This window comes from Populus nigra, chromosome 4 (assembly GCF_951802175.1).
Source record: "Populus nigra chromosome 4, ddPopNigr1.1, whole genome shotgun sequence".
NCBI classification, from domain to species: domain Eukaryota; kingdom Viridiplantae; phylum Streptophyta; class Magnoliopsida; order Malpighiales; family Salicaceae; genus Populus; species Populus nigra.
The window spans coordinates 5,942,675-5,966,950 of record NC_084855.1 but is presented as its reverse complement, the minus strand read 5'-3'; the positions used below and the strand labels follow the sequence as shown (position 1 = coordinate 5,966,950).

At 34.1% G+C, this 24,276-nt stretch overlaps 4 protein-coding genes across 5 annotated transcripts; 1 reads left to right on the top strand and 3 right to left on the bottom strand.

Annotated features, from left to right (window-relative positions):
• The first annotated feature begins 3,974 nt into the window (after positions 1-3,974).
• LOC133691556 (uncharacterized) lies at positions 3,975-6,130 on the top strand. 2 transcript variants are annotated; one of them, XM_062112107.1, is made up of 2 exons: positions 3,975-4,422; positions 5,316-6,130. In XM_062112107.1, exons 1-2 carry the CDS (start codon positions 4,134-4,136, stop codon positions 5,666-5,668), a joined length of 642 nt encoding a protein of 213 aa, XP_061968091.1. In that variant the 5' UTR covers positions 3,975-4,133; the 3' UTR covers positions 5,669-6,130. The 2 variants fall into 2 exon arrangements, with proteins under 2 accessions (XP_061968091.1, XP_061968092.1); XM_062112108.1 differs by having other exon boundaries at positions 3,981-4,422; positions 5,325-6,130.
• Positions 6,131-10,259: 4,129 nt separating this feature from the next.
• On the bottom strand, positions 10,260-12,703 carry LOC133691076 (esterase-like). The gene is made up of 5 exons (XM_062111408.1): positions 12,433-12,703; positions 11,977-12,189; positions 11,697-11,866; positions 11,320-11,584; positions 10,260-10,519 (listed from the first exon to the last, which is right to left on the bottom strand). The coding sequence occupies exons 1-5, from the start codon at positions 12,692-12,694 to the stop codon at positions 10,260-10,262; spliced, it is 1,170 nt and encodes a 389-aa protein (XP_061967392.1). The 5' UTR covers positions 12,695-12,703.
• A 4,836-nt stretch (positions 12,704-17,539) lies between these two features.
• Positions 17,540-19,578, bottom strand: LOC133691001 (uncharacterized protein At4g08330, chloroplastic-like). Its single transcript, XM_062111294.1, has 2 exons — positions 19,179-19,578; positions 17,540-18,276 (listed from the first exon to the last, which is right to left on the bottom strand). The coding sequence occupies exons 1-2, from the start codon at positions 19,274-19,276 to the stop codon at positions 17,880-17,882; spliced, it is 495 nt and encodes a 164-aa protein (XP_061967278.1). The 5' UTR covers positions 19,277-19,578; the 3' UTR covers positions 17,540-17,879.
• A 2,190-nt stretch (positions 19,579-21,768) lies between these two features.
• LOC133692746 (photosystem II 22 kDa protein, chloroplastic) lies at positions 21,769-23,718 on the bottom strand. The gene is made up of 4 exons (XM_062113879.1): positions 23,417-23,718; positions 23,211-23,327; positions 22,342-22,585; positions 21,769-22,162 (listed from the first exon to the last, which is right to left on the bottom strand). Exons 1-4 carry the CDS (start codon positions 23,627-23,629, stop codon positions 21,918-21,920), a joined length of 819 nt encoding a protein of 272 aa, XP_061969863.1. The 5' UTR covers positions 23,630-23,718; the 3' UTR covers positions 21,769-21,917.
• Between the last annotated feature and the right edge of the window lie 558 nt (positions 23,719-24,276).

Sequence of the window (24,276 nt, the reverse complement as noted above, 5' to 3'; positions counted from 1 at the left end):
ATATATATATATATATATATATATAGGTTTTTAAAACTTGCTTGAATGATCATGATGCACCACCGAACTAGCATATATAATAATATAACAATGATATAGAATATGGTACCTAGCTAATTAGTTTAACTTATTATTAGGGGAGAGGTGTGATGAGTTAGAGATAAGACTGTGGCGGATGATATTTTGGTGAGCTAAGTAGGATTAAGAGGGTAAAATTAAAAATGTAAATTATTTTATTTTTATGTAATTAAATTCATATATTTTAAAATAAAAAACTACTTATATCATATGAAATATAACAATCGTTTTATACATCTTAGCAAGTTGCATTATACTTGATTTTAACCATAAAAAAATATTTATTAATTATGTTTTTTAAATTTTTTTTTACCTAAACTGATTTATTATAAAGAACTACAAAATCTAAGTTAATGATTCGGAATCTTAGACCTTATTCTCACTTTTGGAATACTTATGTTGGACTTGCAAGAACAACAAAAAGTAAATTTGGGCTTTCGCTCATTCTACTTAATTATGTTTAAAATGAACTTGAAGGTCTTTACTTGTATTTAATGGATCAAGTGGGGTTATTTTGACCCGATTCATATTCACATGTGAGCAATGTATTCACACATGAAAAATTCTACACAAGCATTTGGATACATAAATGAAAAAAATATATTTACAAAAAAAAAAGTAAAAACAACATTTACATGGAATATGTATTTTAAAAAATAAATATTATCACCTGACCTCGCCAGTAAAATAATAATTTATTATATGACATAGAACTGAATAAAAAAAATATTGCTAAAGACATCGGTTAACTCACATGTCCAAATTCCGCCACACATGTATATACTGAAAACATATTGAATTTTTCAACTTCAACCTGTTTAAGAATCATATTACCAATGAGTTTATTCCTCGATTAAAAAAAATAAACAAATTGTCACTAAAAATAGCTCTACTTATAAGATAATGATTTATTATTTAATAAAAAATTGAGTAAAGTCAATTCACAGATCTAAATTCATATACACACATAAATCAATTTCCAAGAAATAAGAGTCGTGTACGGGTCATGGGTTGATTCTAGAAAAGAAAACATATGATAAAGATATATTCTTATTATATAAAAATAATAAAGTATAACATATGAGTGACAGAACTCATCATTTAATGATCATTTAAGTATCATATTATTATTGAACTTGATAAAAAAACAAGAAATATTTTTAAATGTGAAGATAATCCTACCCCTCTTTTAATTTTGTGAAAAAATTGTTGAAAATCATTATTTGAGCATAAATTTCTTTTCGACTATAAATACACATCTTCACATTTATGCATCCGGACATAAATCAGCCATTCTTTTTTTATGGTATTGATCTCAATCTTATCACATTGAAAAATACTTTCCCAAGCGGTAGGCGGTTGTCACGCAACAACTTGAACCTTAACATTTCAAATATTTATTTTACAAAAAATAATGATATGTTAAAGATTATACAACATGAGAAAAAAATGTTTGGGTTTGAAAACGATATTGGAGAGCTGCTGGGGTCAACCGGAAAATGCTAGAATGGAGGGTAGGCTTTGTTGGCACGTGTAAATCACGTGCTGGCGCGTTGACATGTTCTTAGGACTATGACATGTGTGCTTCACGCTCCGGTACTCTCTCTCTCTCTCTCTTGTTGTGGTTTGATTTTTTCTAGGGTGTTTTTGAGTTGGATTTTTAGTTTGAATTGGAGGGAGTTGGGTGCTTGGGGTAGTGTTTTTTTGGCTGGACTTGGTGGTTTTGTAGGGGCAGGTTTGGCCGGATTTAATGGCGGGAATAGGTTTTTTTTTGCTGGAGGAGGAGGAGGAGAAAAGGGGAACGATGTGACTGGATGAGAGGGTTGCTGGAAAAAATATGGTGAATTTTTTCTTTAGTTTCTCTCTGGATTCTTGTATGTCCATTCCCTTTATCTATTGATAGCTTCTTGTCTGTTTACTTATTCATCTCTTCATATTTATCATCCTCCTGCTCTTTATCTTTCTATTTTATTCTCTCCTGGTCTTTTTATGTTGTTTTGGAAAAGGTTTTAAACTCTCGTGTCTATTATATTTGCTCTCTGTATTTTCTATTTTCTCTATTTTTTATGTCGATGAAAAAAAGAGGGTAAAAAATAGATTGTGACATGGATTTGAAGGGACACCTTGAATGTTCAAAGATGTTGACATTTAACGTAAATAATCAGCATACTTTGATTTCGGTCTAACCAACCCATAAGAGCGAGCAGAGTCAACAACCTAAATTCCTAAAGTATTTAATTTGTCTTTTAAAGCCATCGTTAACCAGCAGGCATAAGGGGGCCACAAGGAGTTAATCAAGATAAAGAAGGGGAAACAATGAAAAAGAAGAGATGGACGAGGCAGCTAGAGACCTTTAAAGCTGTGGGAAATGTTCGGTGGGAGAAGAAGGTTACAATTTGCAGTAAGAGTCGACGAGAGGATTACCCTACAACAGGGGTGGCAAGAGGAGACCCACAATCCTGCATCCAAACTTTGGCCCATGATGGGAACTTGACTTGAAGGCCACCAAAATGGAAACAGCCCTCCTTCTCCCCATGTGACTATTAGCTTCTTTGCTTCCGTCACTTTTCGAGCCTTCTACGATTTTTTGTTGGGCACTCATCTTCTTCCTTTTCTTGTTAACATTTATTAGATTCCTTCTATCCCTGTACCACCATAATAATACAACAAATGATGTGCCCACGAGAGATTGCAATGCATTTACAATTCTACTACTCTACAGATGAGTGACAACCTTTTGTGGAGCACAACGGACAAGAGAAAGAACAAAAAAAAAAAAAAAAAACAAGAAGAAGAAGAAGAGGAAAAACAAAGACACTACCACGAGGTAACTTAATTACTTGCAAATTCGGAGGAATTATAAAATATGTATCTCGAGGAAAATTGCAACCGCCTCCAATGATTGTTTGGCCTGGCGTATAGTATATTGCAAGGATTATTCTTGAATGCATGACACGTTAAGAAATGTATTGAAGGTGGTTTGATCTTTTTACCTATAGTCGAAAACTATATAAATTATCATGAAAACAAATTAATACAATTTGAAAAGTTCACTTTTGCAAGATTCATGCCACAAAACTCTGACGGGTTCCACGCTCAAAACCACATGCTTTGGTTCATTAAATCATCGTTAGAATCCTAAGGGTCCGGCGACTAGAGGAAAAAAACAAAAGAAAGAAGAAAAGTTCCAGAGTGGACAAGTTCTAAGAAACTAGATGTAGTATTTTAATCAAAGCAACTGACCTCAATTCGAGTGCCCTACTTCCACCACCTTTTTGTAGTTCCAAAATTAAACGCGAGCTGCAAATCTTGACTCGGCCTTCTCCCGCAGACCCATTCCATAATCCAATATCTCCTTAGAGAGCAAGACCTGGTCTATGTGGGAAAAATAACTAGCCACCATAGTCAAGTGGACATTTTCTTTCGTGGAAGATTGAAAAAGCCAAGGCCCCTGGATTATTAGTTAATTACTAGTTAATCACCTCAGGACTAGACATTTTATCCCGGGAAGAATGACTTTTATTCTTAATATTATGGATAAAGATGCTTTAGAAAAGTTGAAAAAAGTGAAAAGAAGCTAGGCAAAGAAGGCGAGTTCCAAGGAGAAAAACCCAATTCTTAGGCGAATCTTGTTTTTTTCTAAAAGGGAAGAGGATTGCCATCCATCATGGCCTCAACGTTGTAAATCTTAACCATGGGCCATAAAAAATTATAAAGTTTACCTAGTGTACAAGAATGTCCATAAAACATTGAGATCCCAAAGACCACTTCTCCTTTTGTTATATTTTTCAAACTTAACCGATAGTGATATTTCTTGGTGGACCGTCTTCACTAGTACTATTTTCTTGTGAATGGATTCTTTCTTTAAAAATTAATACATGATAAAGCCCTCTACAAATCAATTTAAATTTCACTCCACCATACATATATACATTACACAGCACTCAAACACACATTCTACTACAGCCTCTCTCTCTCTCCCCCCCACCCCTGCAAGTCCACAGTATTTTGTTCTCTTGCTCTGTCTTCCTCTACATTCTCTTGATCACCGTACCATGAATGCCTGTAGATCAGAAGATAATTCATACTGTTATTTCCATCCCAAAGAGGTTTTTGTTGGGATTTGTCCATTATGCTTGAATGAGAGGCTCCTCATATTGGCAACGAAGCAAGGTAGCCTTTCTGCAGCGAGAGAAACTCATAGGAATGAAGGTACAGCACACAGGAAGCCACCCATCAACCTTACAAAGATTTTTGCTTTTGGTTATTTGCTAAATCGGTTTGAATTTCGGCACGGGAAGTCTGATAACTCTGACCAAGACGCTGCCTACACCAGTCAAGAAGGTACGTATTTTTGCTGTTCCTATTGTTGTTGTTTGCTGCTAATGTTTTCTGTTGCTGCTGCTGCTGTTGTGTGGCATTGTGATTGCTTGTACTGTGGTTACAAGAGTCCCAGTTCCTTGATGTTCTCGATTCCCTCCAACACAAGGGAAACTAAAGCATTGCTTATTTGTTTGTCTGTATAAGCAAAATTATTGTCTGAGTAGTGACAAATGTATGGTCAAAGCATACATTTAATATCCTCACTTAATTAACAGATTGGCTGATGAGATTTAGAATCTTGTTAATTATCATTATTATTTGTTTCAATATGTTCTAATCATTCTGCTATGTCTTACATTTATCCCTAATTTAACAAATTAGCATCACTACTGTAAAGTTGAAAATTAATGGAAAGAGCTTGTGATTCGTGAGCCTGTGCGCGCGCGCTGTGGAAACTAGCTAGCCCACATCGTTGGATCAATAAAAGGTGAATTTTGAACAATGAAAATTCAATTATAGATATATAATTTCATTAGTGCATAATTTAGCAGCTGCGTTTACCTTTGATTAATTACATATATCATGTTAATATTCGACACACATATAGATCATGCAAACAAAATCTAACGAGGGACCCCTTTGGATATCATTTCCGGCAAATAATCATGTCCTTATAGCGCCTTTTTTTGTTAAAAAAAAAATAAATAGGAACGAGGGCCTAAGCTCAAACGTCTATGATTAATATATATAGCGCATGAGTCTCCATTTATTTGTATTTATCTATTACCGATGCAGTTAAAATGTAACAATATGCTTCCAAACAGATTGTATACAGAATATATATGCTACTTTTTTCTTAGCTTTTGATCCTTTTTCTCTTTGGAACTCCCCGTCTCACTTTAAATTTTAATAAGCTTTTGCAGACTCCTTTATATCGATTAAGTTTGAAGACAATGGTGCTGCCTTGTGGGAGAAAGGCACAGTTTCTAAGGTCTCTATCGAGCCTTGCAGCAAGTCATGGAATCAAAATCTCAACAAGGAAGCCAAACAAGGCAAAGACACTAAGGAGGCCATGACTGTGATAGAGCATGCAAAACCGCATGCCTCACTAAGGTGGCGAAGGAGGATTGGTCATATGTTCCAGCTAATCAGAAGGAAGAGATCATCCAACAAAGGACATATGTGCAATGTGGGCACCGAGGTGGAGGGAGTCAAGGTGAGGAAGGGCTGGATAAGGACCCTGACAAAGAGAAGAACCAAAGAATAAAGAGAACTCTATAGAAAGGGACACCTGCCTTTTCCACCACACCGTCCTCTTTGTGGGTTGAGGTTCATTCTGGACTGTAAAGTTCTATATTATTGAGATGGTAGAGTCAAAATAGCTCCATCAAGTGTTTAAAAAAGTGCTTGGCTTTGAGATTCGCGGGGTTCTTTATTTTTTCCATGTTTATAAACAGTACAGGCTGTAAGAGATTCGGTGCAATGTGCTTTTGCTTCACCATTTGCGTTGATGATATTGAACATACCTAATAGAGAGAGAGAGATTTGTAAATTCTTTTCCCATGCTAAAACTAGTTGACCTCACATTAGGTGCACATACAGAGGGGGAAACATTGGGCCATTCAAGGGCCTCAATGGAGGATAGTGCTAACACTTTGATCCTTTGTTTGTGTAAGTCCTTCCTAAAAGAGCACCTAATCAATGAGATTGTAAAGAGCTGTGTATCAAATTCTCTTATGTTTATTTTATGTTTCATGAATTCAGAAATTAAGTTCGTCATTTTGCATGGGCAAAGAGGCCATGAGGCTTGGTGTGTTCATGAGGGGCCCTTCGCTAGGGCATGTCGCGTCCCAGTTTCAACTCCATTAATAGGACCATTCCTTCATGGGACCGCGAGAAAAGCCTCACATGGAGCGGGCGAAAATGACAAGGCATTAGTGCTCACCCAACTCCAGCAACAACAACACAGAAGAGGATGGCATGTGGATCCATTAATTAGTTGCGTAGGAAAATAAATGACTGGACCTAAATTCGTTTGTTCCCACGGCACTGTATTATGGCACCTACAACCAATTTCTTTCCAAGAACATATATAGATTGAGTTACACTTAATCAAAGTTTATGCAATAAATTAACACACACAATCTTGAATTAATATTCTTGGTTATACATGACACACACTTACGTATACAATGCCATAAGCATTGAAGCAAAAGATCAGTATTCGAGTTGCCATAAGGACTCCTTGACTCTTTCACTCGCCAAAATTCAAGAACGCTGGTCAGAAAAATAAAGGGCAACAGCTTTAGTTTCTTTACTATCCAAGATAAAGGGCTTTCTGTGCAGCTTAAGTCAAACAACTTTTCCCACTTTCACATTGTTTTGTCACAGCTCATAAAGACTAAAGGGAGCTGAAACTTCTATCGACACATATATCCAAAATATTTTTAAATTATGTTGCTTTCTTTTATATACCGATTCTTTTTGCTTCCCCGTTTCCTCTTCATGGCATTTCAGATTTCACAAGGGGATTAATCCCATACATTCTGATATTCTCCCTTGAGTACTGTAGTCATCTCTTGGGCTTATTCTCAAGTCATTTTCTCCACTCGATCGGGTTGGTTGGATATTAATTGCAGTTAAAATTAGGAATAAGCCAGCTAGCGAATTGGCACTTATAATTAAATTAACAACATTATGCTTGCATCTCATCAAGAAGGTTATGCTTTGTTGATAAAATATTCTTGAAAAAGTTTTGCAAAAGAAAAGATCTTTATTTATGGTCGGTCCATGATGTGATGAGAAAAGTCCTCATGCATTATTTACAGGTCTATTGCTACATGAATACATTTCACCTTATTTTCTTAGTAAAGAGTAGAGACAGATAATCAAAGGCACTGAAATAGTGAAAGCACTTCCATGTGGCCACCATAGAAGAGACAATGACTTGGACAAACAGCAACACGGATAAGAACTTGCCTGATTATGTTTCGAATGAATGGAAACACAACCCATCCGCTGTGCTGGCATATGATGAACTCTAGTATTTTTTGGACTATTCAGCCCATTTTCCTTGCGATCTATTTTTGGAAAAGAAAAAACTTTCCCATTGTTTCTTCTTTTTCTTTCTTATCATCACTTCCCCTTTTCTCCACACCAAACTTTCTGAGTGTTGGGAATTTTTCCTTATGCCTCGTTGAGCTGGCTTGATAGTAATGGATGTTAGGAAGTATCACATGTTAATCCAAAAACATTGAATGATGTTGTGCTAAGCATGCCATTGAATTCTTAATTATCCACTAGATAGTGTCCTGCGGCTGCAGGCCAGATTAAATTTTCTGTATTATAAAAAAGCAATGTTAATATATTTTAAAAAAGAAAAAAAATCCACAACTTGATATTATAAAAATAAAATTGAAAAATATTACAATTGCCAATCCCCAAGAATCCAAACATATAAAGACGAATTTAAAAAAAAATCAGTTAATAAAAAGAAGTCTAAAAAAGTAAAATGGCAAAAAAAATCAGGTGAGGTCAATAAAACTCGTGAGCGAGAGGTCATGCGAACGAGATAATCCAATTAAAATCAAAATGGCGGGTTGACTCGTGATCTAAAGCTTAAGGCAGGTCGGGTTTCAAAAAAAGTTTGGGGATAATTGACTTTATATGAAATAATAAAAAACACAGGTTGACCATGACCTGGTCAAATAAATTTTTTCTTAATCTAAAGAACTTCATGTTAACTATGAAGGTCTTCAATACTTGCAAAAAAAAAGAGTTCCAATTTAAATGATTTAAAGATTCTCTAATAATAAAGTTAATATCTTTATAAGAAAAATATTAAATGACTTAAAGTAATAAATAATTTCAAAGAGCCTTGAATTCCAAGGATAAAGATGTTCATTCTTGAGCTTTAAGTTTGTTAATGCTTTGAAGTCTTTGTATATTTATTTTAGAAAGAAGAGAGGCTGTGTATGTTTTACCTGAATTGCTTAGAAGGCTGAATTGCTTAGAAGGTACTTATACTCTATAAAACTTGTCGTTTCCATGAAAAAGGAGAAGCCAAAAAGTTCTCTGTTTTCAGCGACATTAATGAGAGGTAAAAACCTCTTACATATCATTAATGAGACAATAAGTATGAGTAGTCTCTTAAGAGACATTATACACACCTATAAGTATAAAGAAATCATTATCTTAATGCATACAATTATTCTAAATAAAGATATACGATGATTTATTATGTCTTTAATATTTATATCATAAAGAATTGTTTATGATCAGGTATAAAATCTTAGAATTAGTAATGTCACACCTTGGACTTGACTGTTCATCAAGCATAACACCTTTAGTCTAGTAAATTTATTAGACCTACATTATTTTAGATTTGGTTTACTATCGAGTCCATATATTTTGGACATTGCTGACTGTTAAGTTTAAGTATTTTAATTCGATATATTTACCAAAATTATTTGATTTAAAAAGATATTTATAAATAAAAATCTTAATAAAAAATTAATTCATCACTGTAGTGATGTGTTCCTAGAGCTAAAGTAATTTACCTTCTAGTTTTAGTTTTTGTTAATGTAAAGGTGGATCCTGCTAGTGCAAAATTTGCTCCATGCGTGGAGCTGCCCACGTGAGAGTTAAGATAAGCACTTAGATTATACGGGAGATTAAAATTCTTTGCTGATACAACACAATATGGGCTCAATGTGTTAATAATCAAAGATCACAAACATTTAACTATATTTCAAAAAGAAAATGATTTTTATTAAAGATTACGTACAAATGATTATGCCCCCACTTGTGAAATACTGTTAAAACTTTGATCGTTTACGCTCGTCTCAATTATAGTTATATGAAGGAACAGTTTGGTACTCAGTTCAAACTGTCTTTTCTTCTTCTTTTTTCCGTATAAAAATATTTTCTAACATTCTCACCAATGAAATCTATCTATAATTAGCCTTCTTCAGAGTATCTCCCTTCGGGCATTTGAATGTAAGTCTCTCCACAAGGAAGTTTGGTTGAATGAAGGAAGCAGCCAATCCACCAGTATCCGAATTTGAGTCACCGAAGTTAAAGATTGCTGGGAAATCAATCACAATTTTCCAAAGCAAATATGGGGTTCACAAAGGCAACTCAAGTCACGAAAACCATACAAAAAGAAGAGAAACTGATTACAGATATGTTGGTGCTCGGAAACACCATGTTGAAAGCGAAAATAGCTTTCGAGGACTAGAAGGGAGATAATCTTTAAGACTTGTATTGTACTCATCACTTGACAGTGATGCAGACCTTTCCATTATTTCTAGACTTTCTAGGTATAAATAATGAGTGAAGCCAAGGTTAATTTCCAAATATTATGTCGACATCCACATTAATGGTGTGTATATATTTCAAGAGGATTATATTCATTATTCACGTCCTGATCCCATTAGAGAAGATCCTGCCGAAATGTTTCATTATTAAGTTAGACCCCCTTTTTTTTTTCTCCTTTCAATGCGTCCTCGTAGTTGACAGGAAATAACAGAGTGCATTTCTCGTTCCAAGTTAATTATTTTTTATTTGGCTTTTGATCACCAAACTAATTGGCTAGGGAATAGGCTGAAATATTTTTCTGTCGAGCTTTATTAAAAATACAGAATATATATGTAACATAGATTCGATATATATTGAAAAGTAGGGGAGGAGTTATTATTGGAGCTAGTTTGGCACATCTCATGTTTTTCTCTCCCGAGGAGAGATGATATATGAGATCAACAGTTTCTTATTTCACCCTTAAGATCCAAGGAATGGATCGAGAGGGAGGCATTTTGTTGCGATTTATACATTTTAGAATGATATTGAAAGCACAGAAATTATACATTCCTGTGGCATGCCATGTTTAAGGGAATTGGCGGATCAGAAAAGGCTCCTGTCGAAATTCGATCGAAAACAAACTTGTTGGCAGCCTCGGTATAGTGGACTCCGTCCCAATCTACTCGAACAGAGGGGTTGTCACATGAACCGACAACCATTTTGGTATTATTTACTGTAATTGTTTCTCCACATCTTGCAGCATCACTGTAGTTGTACTTGCCTCCATAGCCACAGCAGGTTATAAGTGGAAGCTCAAATCCTATACACCATTTGTAACGGAAAACAAGATCAATTTGTAATAAAATAAACCACAAAAACTAAATCTTGCCATGTTTTCTGATTTATCTATTGGTTTTGTTACTTTCGTGTCCTTTTCAAGTTAAAAACCAATTGCTTTGGAGCTGTGGGTAAATTATTACACAACAAACTGCGAGGTGTTGTGAAATCATGGAAACTGTCTAGAAGTTTATATAAAAATTACTTTCTCAACTTAAAATGTCATTAATATTTTAAACTCTTTCTTATATTTAAGATATTAAAGCATTTAAGGTACCAACACAATTTTCTACAATATTTTCTTAAACTTGGAGTGGGTTTTTTGAAATATCCTTTATTATCTAATATAAATAAATTTAATTTTACAATCCTTGAAAAGATTATTGCATTTAACGTGCTATTAATTATTAATTATCTATGTTAAAGAATCATCTCAATTATCTATGTCAAAGAACCATCTCAACCTAATAGTTTAAGCTATTAGGTAAATTATATTTTGGGATCTCAACATAATAGTTTAAGTTGTTAAATTTATATTATTCTCTAATACACCCTCTCAAGTGAAAGTTCTTTGAGCTTGAAACTTGTACAGATTCATATTACTTTATATTTAATTTTTATCAAATAAATAAGGATGGTGAGATTCAAACTCGTGATTGCTTAGTCATCAAGACTCTAATATCATATCAAAAAATCATCTTAACCTAATAACGTGAATTATTAAATAAAATTTTAACATATAATTTATATTATTTTATATCAACCTAGTTTAGGGTAACTTACCATATTTCTTGGGTTCACTGAATAAAGAATATTTCACAGAATACACGTCCACGTATGTGAATGCAGCTGAAGGAAAATCTTTCCTTAATTGAAAAACAGCCTCCTTCAATTTGTAATTAAAATACCGAGCCACTTCATTGTGCTGCTTTGCACAGCCAGCACTGTCCTTCTCTGCTGAAGGGAAGCCGGTCAAGATGTAAGCAAGACAACCAATTGGCCCTGTGCTATGAATCCAAAATGATCTGCCTCCCACTTCGTATATATTCTGCACCGATCAAAACCACTCCAGTAGTTTAAATATATTATTGTAACATAAAATTAATATATAAGTAATAAATCTAAACAGCCTTCTCTAATGGTTCTTTATTAAGAATTACCTTAACATATATCGAAAACCTGCTGACAATATCAGGGACAGTTGCTTTCACTTCCTCAATGGACATGTTGCTGAAAAATCCAGCTCCAAGATCATTATGACCAATGTCAAATGTGTATAGTGCTTTTCGGAAATAGTCCTCCTTAGGCATCAACTTGGCAAACTTTCCTCCTGCATACAGATTGAACATCGATGAGAAAATCGTTTCAAATTGCGTCTTCTACGTACAGTTGACTGACATCTCTGGAATAGAGCCCAAAACATAGATTTTGATTACGCACCTTGTTTCCTAATGATCTGTGATCTGTCTTTAAATTGCATAAATTGCTGATATTGCACATCAAGGTAGAATGGACTATATCCACCACTAGCAGGTATAATTGGAGACGGTAATCTGATGGTGGCTCCTGCTGAGGCAAAATTCGCCCCATTTGTGTAGCTGGCGCCCAGAGAATTAAGATAAGCACTGAGATATGGTAGATTGAAACTCTTCGCTGATTACAAGAGATCATTAAAGAGTAATAAGAGATCCACACATTTTTTTAAATTTTTTTGAAAGGGAGGCTCAAACTTAAAACCATATCCACACATGCTGACAACGAGATGCAGTAAGAGATCCAGACTCTTATGACGATGGAGGCAAAATGTACGCTTTTACTTTTGAAAGGACCAGTTCATGCAACTTCGAGGAGTTAACATATGCATATGCTATTCGAAGTACAAGCATAATAACTTACCAATGAAATCTATGATCAGCCTTCCATCTGAGAACCTTCCCGCGGGCATGTGAAAGTAAGTGTCTCCATTGGGAGAGTTAAGGGCAGTGAAGGCAGCTGAGTGTGTACCAGTATCAGAGTTTGAATCGCCCAAGTTAAATATTGCTGGAAACTCGCAGATTCTCGAAGCAAAGATGGGATTCAAGATGCTGGTGAGAGTTACAAACAACATAAGAAAATAACCCAAAGTGATGACAGACACGTTAATACTAGCAAACCCCATAGTTTAGAGTTTGTGAGCAAATATACTGTAGGAATCTAGTTTTTGCGACGAGAAACTATAGAGGAAAGTTTGGGATTATATAGCGTAAAATGGAGCGGGCCTCTCCAAAACGTGGGCGGCTTAGTTTACGGGATCAGAGGCATGAATAATAAAGGTCGAACCTGACTGAAGTACTCAACCTTTGAGGACAGTTTCTATTAGATTCTCAATGTAATAATAGATTTTCAGTTGGATACTTTTCCAATAAAATTATGAAATAGTCATATGAAGTTTACATCATTTTTTCTTTTTTCATAACAAAATCAATGAGATCTTCATTTTGAATCATGTGAACATATTACAAAACCCTTACATTTCTTTGTATAGTCTATTTCATGTCATGATACGATAATTTTTATTAAATTCATGATTTTTTCACAAAATAAATAGAAAAACAAGATTTTCATATAATTTTTAACCATTTTATTGATTTGAATAAATAAAAAGATGGAGACATATATATATATATATATATATATATATATATATATATATATATATAACAGTTATTTCTTTCAATGCCTACTTGTATTGGATTTTTTTAATATTTTTTTTATAAATTTAATTTTTTGATATTAAAAATAAAATTAAAAAAACAATTATTTAAAAAATTAGTATTTTGCCCTGGGATTAACAGGATGGCGCCAATGGCTTGAACAGGCCACCGTAGTAAATTATAATAATACAAAAAAAGAAGAAGGCAGACTTTCATTTCTTTTCTTTTTTAGCTAGTCCCATATTCAAGGTTTATCATATCATGCATCTGAAAGAACAAAAAGAAGATAAGGTTATCGTGCTGGTAATTATGTTACGTACACGTAAAACGCGTCGTGTCGAATTTTTTTCCCCTTGTATTATAGAAATCTTTAACCTGGTTTTGTTCTCTTGTCAAGATTATATATACAATTTGAGTTTGAAACGAGAATTATTAAACGGTTCTGTCTCCTTTTTCCACTTTGAGTTTGGACCATACATCTGAACGATGAGATGAAACAACAATTGGCAACAAGGAAACCCTTCCAATTTTGCTTCTCTCGTGATGATTGAGGTTGATTTAATCCATTTTGATGTCTTGCCCCACTTAATTTCTGTGCTTGGAAATTATTTAAGCCGCCCTAATACAGTGCTATCAGATGTCTTGCCCCACTTAATTTCTCTCGTGATGGCAAGTTTCACCGTAAACTGTTATCTGATACTAGATTTTGTAATACATGCTCCTTACAGATATTGCTCTGCTGCTGTATTATAATCCGAACAATTAGATTTTGTTTGAAAGAGCTTGAATCACCCGTGCAATAACACTCTCAGAAAACAAATCAATCAACTAATAGTGTATGGCTTCAAATAAAACAGCCAAAATCAAGGCCTGGCCATCCAAAGTGGTGGTCAAATGGGTTCGTCATCATGGTTGAAGCCACCTCCGAGCGGTCCTTATCCACTGTGGAATAAATGGTAAACACTGACTTATATTGAACGTATATATGACATGTTAATGGATTCAGCACCTCTTGTGTCTTGAATACATACTAAATTCATCAATTCCCTGTTGATTTGAAATCCATTATTACAGATTAACCGGTGGCTAACTTGCTTTTTGACATTGTAGGAAAAACTCAGCCACCTGATCACGATCTTTTTTATCTCTCGTTACATAATTTATAGGAAGATTTGTATTTTGCTTCCTTTATTAATTTTTTTTTCAATTGAGTTTCTGTGTGTTTGAAAATGGAACGATCAAGTATATTTATTTTGAGAGTACCGTTTTGCTTTCGGGTGTCACGATACCCTGAACAAGGAAGAATTCTTAAAGCACACAGCATAGTTGCAACTGGATAGGGTCCGGGCTTCTTCGTGGACAGGATCAGATTTTTCTTATCGTAATAAAACGATACCTAGGTGATGGATAATGTTTTTAAAGGAGTAAGAAATTTGGGAGTTATTGATTTGAATTAATATTTATTAATATTATAAAAATATATCTTTTAAATATTTTTAAAATATCTTAACTATCTTTATTTGATAACAAAGAAAATAAATAAATAGAACATAATAACATCATAAAAAAAAATAAAAAAAGTTTGAAGCTCAATTACTAATAAAGAAAACATTGAAAGCCGAAGTGAAAAAAATAATTTAAAAAGGATAAAACAACATAATTTGAATCAATATATTAAATTCATAACTCAATTATGAGATCAAGATAACCCCGCATATAAAAAATTAAATAAAATAATAAAGGTCAACTCTCAAACAAATTAAATAATGAAAGGTAAACATAAAAAAATATCAATTTAAAAAAAAACTTTGAAAAAAAAACTTAGTCAACTTCATATTAACTCGACTAAAATTTTTAAAAAGATAACCCTTGTTGGTTCTTATTTTTGTAATTGTTTTTTAATGTTGTGTTTCGTTAATATTTCATGATAAAAGAAATAAATATAAAAGAGAGAAAAATATTTAATTTGAGAAAAAAATAAAATAAAATAAATTTGTTTCTGAAACAAATTTTAAATGAATTTTTATACCTTATAACATAAAGTACAAAAAAGTAAATACTTTCCCCGAGATACTAACCAAACGTTACATAAATGATTTTACTAATTATTTTCTTTTGATAAAGGTTTAAAATATGTTAATGAACACATATATGTCAAGGATGTTGTTATAATTAACTCTAATTTTTAATAGATGGTAGTTTTGCTTTGTGAAATAGTAAAATTATTGAACTTACAATCACAATTAGGGTGCAGGTTCGAGTTTTGAGAGCAAACATTTTTCTCATGATGATAGCTGGTTCGATAAATGGTATAGAAATGCTAATTACATGTTTTTTTTTTTTTACTATAGCATATCTAAGCGACACTAAATTTTAGGGTAGCACCCAATAGAGGAGAGATGTTGCCAAAAATTTGATGAAATGAAATTTTTTTTAAAGTAAAGGAGCTATGGAAATTCCAAGCATAAATGAAGAGGCATATATATTGCCGTTTCCCTGAGTGTACACTCGCTGAGCAAACCTAGTTTGTTGAGCCTAACCCCATATCGATTCACTTGCAAAGAGGAGTCTCTGCCCAAATCTATATATGCTGCTTACTGTAATTGTTTATCCACGTCCAGATACCGGTGCTCAAATGTGGCTGGCTGGGTATGAAGAAAAGAATACAAGTGCGGAAAATTTTCTGTGTCTAAGCGCATATACATTGGTGAATTGGTCTCAAAAAGTCAAAATACGTTAATCCGATGCATAGGTGCCAGCTCAAGGGAATTGTATTTCACTAAGAAAAGAGTACATATATGACATCTAAAATTGACCGTAATGCTAAGAACAAGAAGAAAAACCATTAATTTCTCTGTTTGGACAGGAGGTTGAGGGGAGAAAAGACGGGAGCAAAGTCAATTTTGGTGTCCCGTGGCAGCCGAGCCTCTGAAGTCTGAACAGAGAAAACATCCATTATAAATCCTCTTAATTTTATTGTTCAGCGCCTCCTGGACAAAAAAAATTGAAGCTCACTAAGTTTCGATTCTATGGTTGGGATTTGAGTTACAGCCAATAACAATAACCTTGTTGGGTTCTTTTGGCTGCAAATCGACTCTAAATACAGAAAATGAAAATTCAAGTTTCTATCTTGCAAGAGGAATAAAAGGAAGCAAAATCTTTGGTGGCATGTCAATTTTGTTGATTGATCAGGAAGCGGTTTATACATCAGTGAAACTGGCTTTTGAGTACTGGTACTTTCTTTTGTTGTTCACGAACAAACTTAAGACTGGGTCGATGTAAAGTGCATTTTCTTCTGCTGCTTTTATCAGGAGTGTTGGACATCTAACATAAGTGATTCTAGACCATAATGAGATTCCATCAATAGCCAATTAAACTATAGCTAAATTTGGTTACACAGTGGTAATACTCGAATTAAGTGAGCTTCAGTGCTCTTGATTTTCCTTTGGAATAGTGAAAACCCCCTAAAAGGCACCTCAATACAGAAGCCCGTTGTGAACAAAATTCTGTCTTCGGCGCACACTAGCCTGCGTATGACGATTCTAATATTGAAATTCTTGCCTTCCAGGATACTAGTCTAGCGGAGCTCCAAAACCATACAAATCTCGAAAAGAAATATAGCAATCATGGCATACATAATCTCCTACTCGAGCAAATAGGGCCTTTTTTGTCGATTCTCCTTCGTAGAGATCCATTTGCTGATCGCTTATCAGAATATGGAATAGAAATTGGAATTTCTGATCAAGTGAGACTGTTGTTTATCTCCTAGCACTGAACCCCTGTAGTTTATTTGTGTCTCCACATTATGTTTCTCTTTCCACAATTTCTAGTAACGTTACGTTATCTACATTTCATAACATCTTCAAAGGCACCTTTCGGTCTCCCTGTACGTAAAGTTGTCCTGGAAAAGTCCTTTTTCAACATGAAAATGGCTATGATTTACAGTTATATATGGTCAAGGCACAGAAAAAATTGAGATCGATGAGTACTCTACTGTATGGCTCCAGGAGACCCGACCAATACGGCCGTGAATTCGGCATCTCCTTTTAGAATAGACATCATTGCTACAAAAGTCTAGCTGCTGCATGCATGCAAAGCTCTCTCTTCCCATGATTGCTGCATTGCCATATCAAAGACGTCTTCAGCTCCTAAAGAAAAAACTACACTGTAGCATAAATTGAAAAGATCTTACTCTAATAGCAATATTACCCGGAAACCCAATGGAGATTAAAGTGCAAGAACTCTTTCTCATGTTATTCAGCATTTACAAGCCTCAACATTGACATAATATTAAAGACGAGAAAGCCTCATGCAGAGAAGAATATATAAAATTGTAGCATAATGTTAATGTCCTTTCAAAGTTCAAACCCATCCATTCGATATATCATACTACTATTCTCCCGCCAAGCCTGGATAGTTGATGGACTTTGGCCCCTTCAACATCCACACTGCTTTCTTTTAATGCTTCTCAACACTGCTCTGTACAAGTCACACTCTAATATATGACAGTAAACACACATACACAGAACAAAATTAAAGGAATCGAACGTGTATACATGAAAGTATCTCAGGAAAACTTCTGGTTTAGTTTTTGATGTGTAACCGATACCATTTGATTACATAGATATGAAGAGGCTTTCTCCGGATACATCAGGTGTGAATTGGAGTGCTAAACTGATCAACAGAAGAAGGCTGCAAGGCACGGATTTTAACATCATATTTTCGATGTTTGGAAACTTCACTGACTGAGGAAGAGTCAGATCCGTCTGCTACAAGTGGATAAGCTGAAGTTTTATCATCATAAGCAATTCCAATATGATTACCACACTTGCGGCAAAGAAGTGCTGTTCTCCGGTGGAACAAACCCCAGGAGTTTCTTGAAAAGAAGGGAATGCATTGGAATTCATCAACCTGGGTAAATCTGCTCTCATCGATGAAGAAGAATGAGATGATCCCTCTCTTTATGGATTTCCCATATTTAGAGCCAATAGATGAGGTGTTCCGATTGGAGGAGCTCAAGTTCAATTCATACCCGCAAATACCGCAGCTGCACCAAAGTTCATTTAATTTTCTACGCTTAAAAAAACAAAGCCCATGCAGAAACAACCAAATCCACAACGATCCAATAAAGAATGTATGGGAAGCTCATAAAACAACAATTGATGGATAATGGGAAGCACATAAAACATCCATTGATGGATAATGTCTTGTATGTTAATGTAACTAAAAGTAAATGTCACTTTTGCCTCTCTTGTCATTTTTCCATCAGTTCGTTTGCGGTTCAAAACAAGGTGAATAGAGGATCAAAATCTCATCTGACAATCTTATTAAAACCATTTCTGTAATGGCCTCGTTCACAATTACAGTCTAGTAAATAAAGGGTAAAACTAACAGCTGTTATTACGAATGATGGAATGTAGAAAAGAACTCCTCCTCGTAGTAGAAAACTTAATTCACCTTTTCCTAAACCAGAGGTGTTCAAATAATTTTATTGGCCATAACAATTTTCCTGACACCTATTCCAGAATTATGTTTAAGTTCTGTACCAGTGCTAACTACCCATAACATTGTTCAAAACTTAAAAAAGCACAAGACTTTTAGTTCCCAAGCTTACAAATTGACTTGACATATCAATTAGTCTCTTATTTTACATCCATTTAGAACAATTCTCCCAAGCTCATTAAGAAGCCAAGTTTCCTTTCACCAGGAAAAGAACCTATATATATATATTGGACAAGCCAAGAAAATAAATCAGATGCCCTGCACATGCCTCAAATTGATCATGAATTGAATACGGTGAATTTCCAACACAGAACAGAAAACAAAGGACAGTCAACCAATTAGAATCAACAAAAAGAAAAACCCAATAACAAAAAAACTCGATCCTTCATTGGAAACGAAATGAAAAGAAAAGAAAAAGGACCCAGTATTTAGTGGGACAGAAAGAACCTGTAGCTGACATGTCTTTGAGAAGCAGAGGAAGAAGAGAAGGAATGATGGGGATTCCCGTTGAGGTAAGCTCCCTTGCCAACCTTAGATTTTTCCATTTCTGCTTCTTGATCAACGGCTGTGATCGTGATTGGGACTCGAACAATGATACAATTGGTGAGTTAATGATGATCAAAGACAGTCTTGCGTGCAATTGGGTTTGTAAGGAAATACTGCCTGAATCGGGTGACTTAAACTGACCAAGTTCAAGACAAGAGATAGCTTCTAAAGAGAGAGGTGATAGGGTTTTTGCGGAGAAGAAGAAGAAGAAGAAGAAGCTGGGAGAGGAATCAAAGCAATGAAAAGGTTATTGGATTGGTGTCTCCTAGGCTGTCCTTTTCTTTTTTAGGAGACGAACTTGGTTTAGAACGGAAAAAATAATAATAATAAAAAGGTTTAATTAAGTAATTTGATTAATTAATGCGAGTAATTAAGTGTCATTACGAGGTCCACATACTATTATTAAAGGTGTTTAAATTGCATTATTGTTTCAACAAAAATAAAATTGTAAATTGCATTATTATTCTACGTGGTGATGTTGCTTGGATTACACGTGTATATACTTGAGTTGTTAACTAGAGGGGATTAATAATTATTATAATGGAGGGTGGTTGTTTGTTTGTTCGTCGATCATATGACTTTTAGGAAAGTATTTGGTGATTATGATTTATGATTGCCAATTTGTTGGATAATCCAATTTTAATTTAAGTAATTTATGTGTCTAATCTATTTTCGCGCTAACAATCATGGGCACTCTGTCTTGGTGATTTTTCAAAGATGATTAGTGACTTGTGAGTGTTTAGTGAACTTTTGTTTTTTCTAAGTGTTTTTAAATTATTTTTTATTTAAAAATTATTAAATTAACATTTTTTAAGTGTATTTTTATAATTTCAACGTGTTAATATTAAAAATAAAAAAAAATATTTTATTTTAATATATTTTTATTAAAAAAACTTTAAAAAATATAATATACTATAATACACAAGCTATGAATAAGTCAACTATATAAATTTAAATACAAACTATTAACAAGTTGATGATGTAAGGAGTTAACTACTATTAGTATATGAAAGTTCAAAAAGTTTATTTCTATGCAAAGCAACCACCACTGTAATGGCAAAAATTACTATATTTATTTGGTTTTTTTATGTTATTTTTGTTAAAGAGTATGTTAGCATTGCTGTGATTGTATTTTTTAAAAAAAATTGTTTTTTAAATGTTTTATCAATTAAAAATAATTTTTAAAAAAATATTCCAAAATCATTGCAGAATTAGCTCCATCTAAAAATAAATAAATAAATTATCTTCATTTGCATCGGAGCAGAAGCTAGAACTAAAACAAAGAAAGAAAGTGATTTTAAATTTTCTAAAGAAGTCAGCAATCTATCCGAACAGAAATTTTTCGTTATACGGCGGCAGACAATGTCCAAATCATACCGACAAGGTTTATTTCAATCGTAGGTTCGAGCAGGTTTGGACATAGAAACCAAAGCCGTTTGCTTTTTAAAGTAATGGTCCGTTATATATTATGGTGCGGTGTAATTAAAAATACTTTTAGACTTATCATAATTTTAAAAATTACTGGTTTTTTATTATTTAAACTTGTTTTAATTTCAAATTATAGTAAAAACTTGAAATTTGTTTTAAAAATATAATTTATAACTTTTTTCAAATCTATTTTTGTAAATAAAAATCTCTAGAATACCGAAAACACACCCCTGTACAGTGTGTGCATATATAAATTTTCATTGAGAGCTATTTGAGTTCAGCCACCAGCAAATTTTTTTTGTATGCATATATAAAATTCAAATAATGACCAATTTATAATAAAAATAAAATATAGAGATTAAAATATTTTTTTCAGAGTTAGGGACTAAAATAAAACTTTATCAAATCATGCATCACATTACTAAATTTTTGCAACCAAACAAAAAAATATAATGAATCATTTCATTATATTACAATATTTTTTTCATTTCACTAAATATTATAATAACACTAAATAAGGGTTGTTCATATTGTTTGTTTTTTGGTTTATATATATGCCATAACTATATTTGTTGTAACCATTAATAGTTTTTTTTCCTGGAAAAGGAACACTTTTATCTTTTAACTATCAACTAATTTTCAATTAGGTCCCCCAGTAAAACAATTCTTTAATGGTTTCTTTATGTATTGGACATTACCCAATTAACACTTCCCTTAAAATGTCTTATTTTAAAATCATAAAAAAAAAAATAGAGGCCGGTTTGTCTTAAAACGATGCTGTTTTTTTCATTAATTTCCATGACGGGATTAATTGGGTAGATGTTTGATAGATGACTAAAAACGAGGGATTCAATTGGGAATTGTTTTTTGTTTGGTTACTCATTTGGGATTCATGTGACTTCTGAGGAGCAAACATGTCAAGACGTTTAACAGATTCCTGAGACTAATAAAGACTATCAGTTCACCGGAGTTGTAACTACTCGCACATAATGATGGCCATTACCTGAAAGAAGAAAAAACAACTCTCCATCTGCCTAAAAACTCTTCTATCATAAAACCTGCATTTGGATGCTACTCATGAGAGCAGAAGAAAATCATGTTTCCAATGAAGAGGGCAATTGTTGTTTGTTCATGCAAGAAACAGAGATAGAGAGACGGCGCTAGTTTCTAAGTAAACATCAACGGAGGATTTTACAAGACATAATAGCTCATCTACTCTTCATCCTCATCGGTCACGAATTTCCCGGTCCCAGGATTCAATGCGGCAACGAAGAAGAAGAGAACGTTGAACAACACAAGTGGTTCAATTTCATTGACTGGAATCCCTGTCTCGATGTTGAGCTGTGCTAGAGCTCCCTTTCCAGTTATGATTTCTCCAATTAAAGAGAAAGCGATGCCCAGCTGAGCCAATCTCCCCACGAAAAGCTCGTTGGATTTTGTAAATCCAAATAGAGGACCTTGCACACAACAAAACAATGAAAAATTCTTTCAGAACACCTGTCATGCATCTTTGGATGTGCCTCATCCGGTGCTTTGAGAACTAGAAACAACATTTACACTGAATAAAAGTGAAAATGAAATGGCAATAAGAAAATTCAAGAGAACAGATGATAATGTGGAATTGCAAATTAACTACCTCCCTCCTTGAGACCCAATGCTGCCCTGAAGCTTTTTCCTGGAGGGATCACAGCACCTTCAATGCCGGTTGTTGGGTCATCAACGAAGCGGCCACGATCACCCAAAGCTCCAATGGCTCCAAGCAAAGTGAAAAGGATGAAGAAAAGAAGAAGTGGTTCTGCTTCGTAAATGGGAATTCCAGTCTCTAGGTTCAGCTGAGATAGAATTCCTTTTCCTGTTATTGCCTCTCCCAACAACGATGCCTGCAAAGATTGCATTAACTTAAATTAACAAAACTTTCTATTATTCTACAAACATTTGTTTGCAACAATATCCAAAAAGCTGGCCTCATTTTCTCTGTTTTCTTCGCCCTCTTTATGAAATGCCTGAAACCAGGACAAGACAACTCCACTATAACAGCAGGGGGCGATGAAGCTACTCGAATAGGCAAACCTCTGTGCCAGCCCTTTGAGTTTTCCTCAGACAACTTTAAAGCTAGTAAATCGAGCTTGTTGTTCTAGTCCAAATTCTAGGTCATTGGGCAACAAAGTATCAATGCTTGTTTGACCAAACGGTCTCCCTAAAACAAATTGTCTCTGCTCACACTTTACTTACATTTTTCTGATTTTTCATGGTGAAATTCTGAAGCATGGCTAATCGCACTGACATTGCAAGTTGTCATTGATATTGATTATTAATTTCTTTTGCGAGTTCTAATTGCCATGGTTTACTAACTACTCTAATGATGAACATATAGGTTGGTCGTTTTCTTGATTTAGAGGTACACTTATCTCCTATCAAATCACGGAGAGACAAGATCAGATCATTGAAATGCGATTGCATGCTAAAAGATCTAACCAAATTTTCAAAAGCAGGACAAGTACTTACAGCAAATCCAATCATGGCAACACGTCCCACGAAGAGCTCATTCTGCTTAGTGAAACCGATGCCACCAGAGGTACCAAAAATACCATCTTCAACCTTTGGCTTCGGTGGTGGAGCAGCCTAATAAGCGAGTTAAAGAAAACACACACAATAAAGTCAAAAAAAAATAATTTAATCACATGATTGACAGCAATTAAAGAAACGCAAACCTTCTTGGGAACCGCCTTGGTTCTGGGTTTGAAGAGAGCAAGCGTAGTGAAAGCATTGGATGAAGAAGCTTTGCTAGGAAGAGGATTGTAGAGAAGACGAGAGAATGGTGCAGGCCTTAGTCTCTGAACTTGAAACTGAAGTAAAGGGTCTCTCTTCAAATCCACCACTTGCCTCGTAGAGACACCAGACATGAGCACCATGGTTTGAGCCATCGTGTTCTCTCTTGTATATTTTGTTTTTCTGGCTCTTGATGGCTGGAAGGTTTAATGAGCTTGTTTCTTTTATTCTCACTCAATATAATGCTTCATTTTTCAGAACCAAATGCGTGCCTCAGATGTGGATAGTTAATGACAGGCAACAAGAGTGACCACGTCTACAAGTTGCACCTTTGTTTTGGATATATAATGTTTGGAGCTCAAAGCTTAAGAAGTTCGCGAAAAGGACAATTTCTCAACAAGCATTGGAGGTTTGCAAAAGGAGTGTATCTTGATTCTTGACTCGCAGCTGAGTTTTGGATCAACTCGACCATCAAGTTCAAAAATTCTTATGGTTTTTTGTTCTAGGTTATGAATGGCACTGTTAATAAGGTAGGCTGCTGAAAATTTAAAATTTATTGGTAATTCGTCTGCTGTGTTTAAGAAAATTGAGACGCATTTCATGACATTTAAAAGGGTATTTGGAATTGCATTTTAAACTGTATTTTTTTTTTACAATAAAATAAAATTATTATTTTAATATATTTAATTTTAAATAAAAATAACATTTTAAAATACAAAAGGAGGGAATTACATTTCTTTCTTCCTTAAAAAATCACGTTGAAGTTTTGCCCAATTGCGTCCCCATTAGTTACAAAAAACTT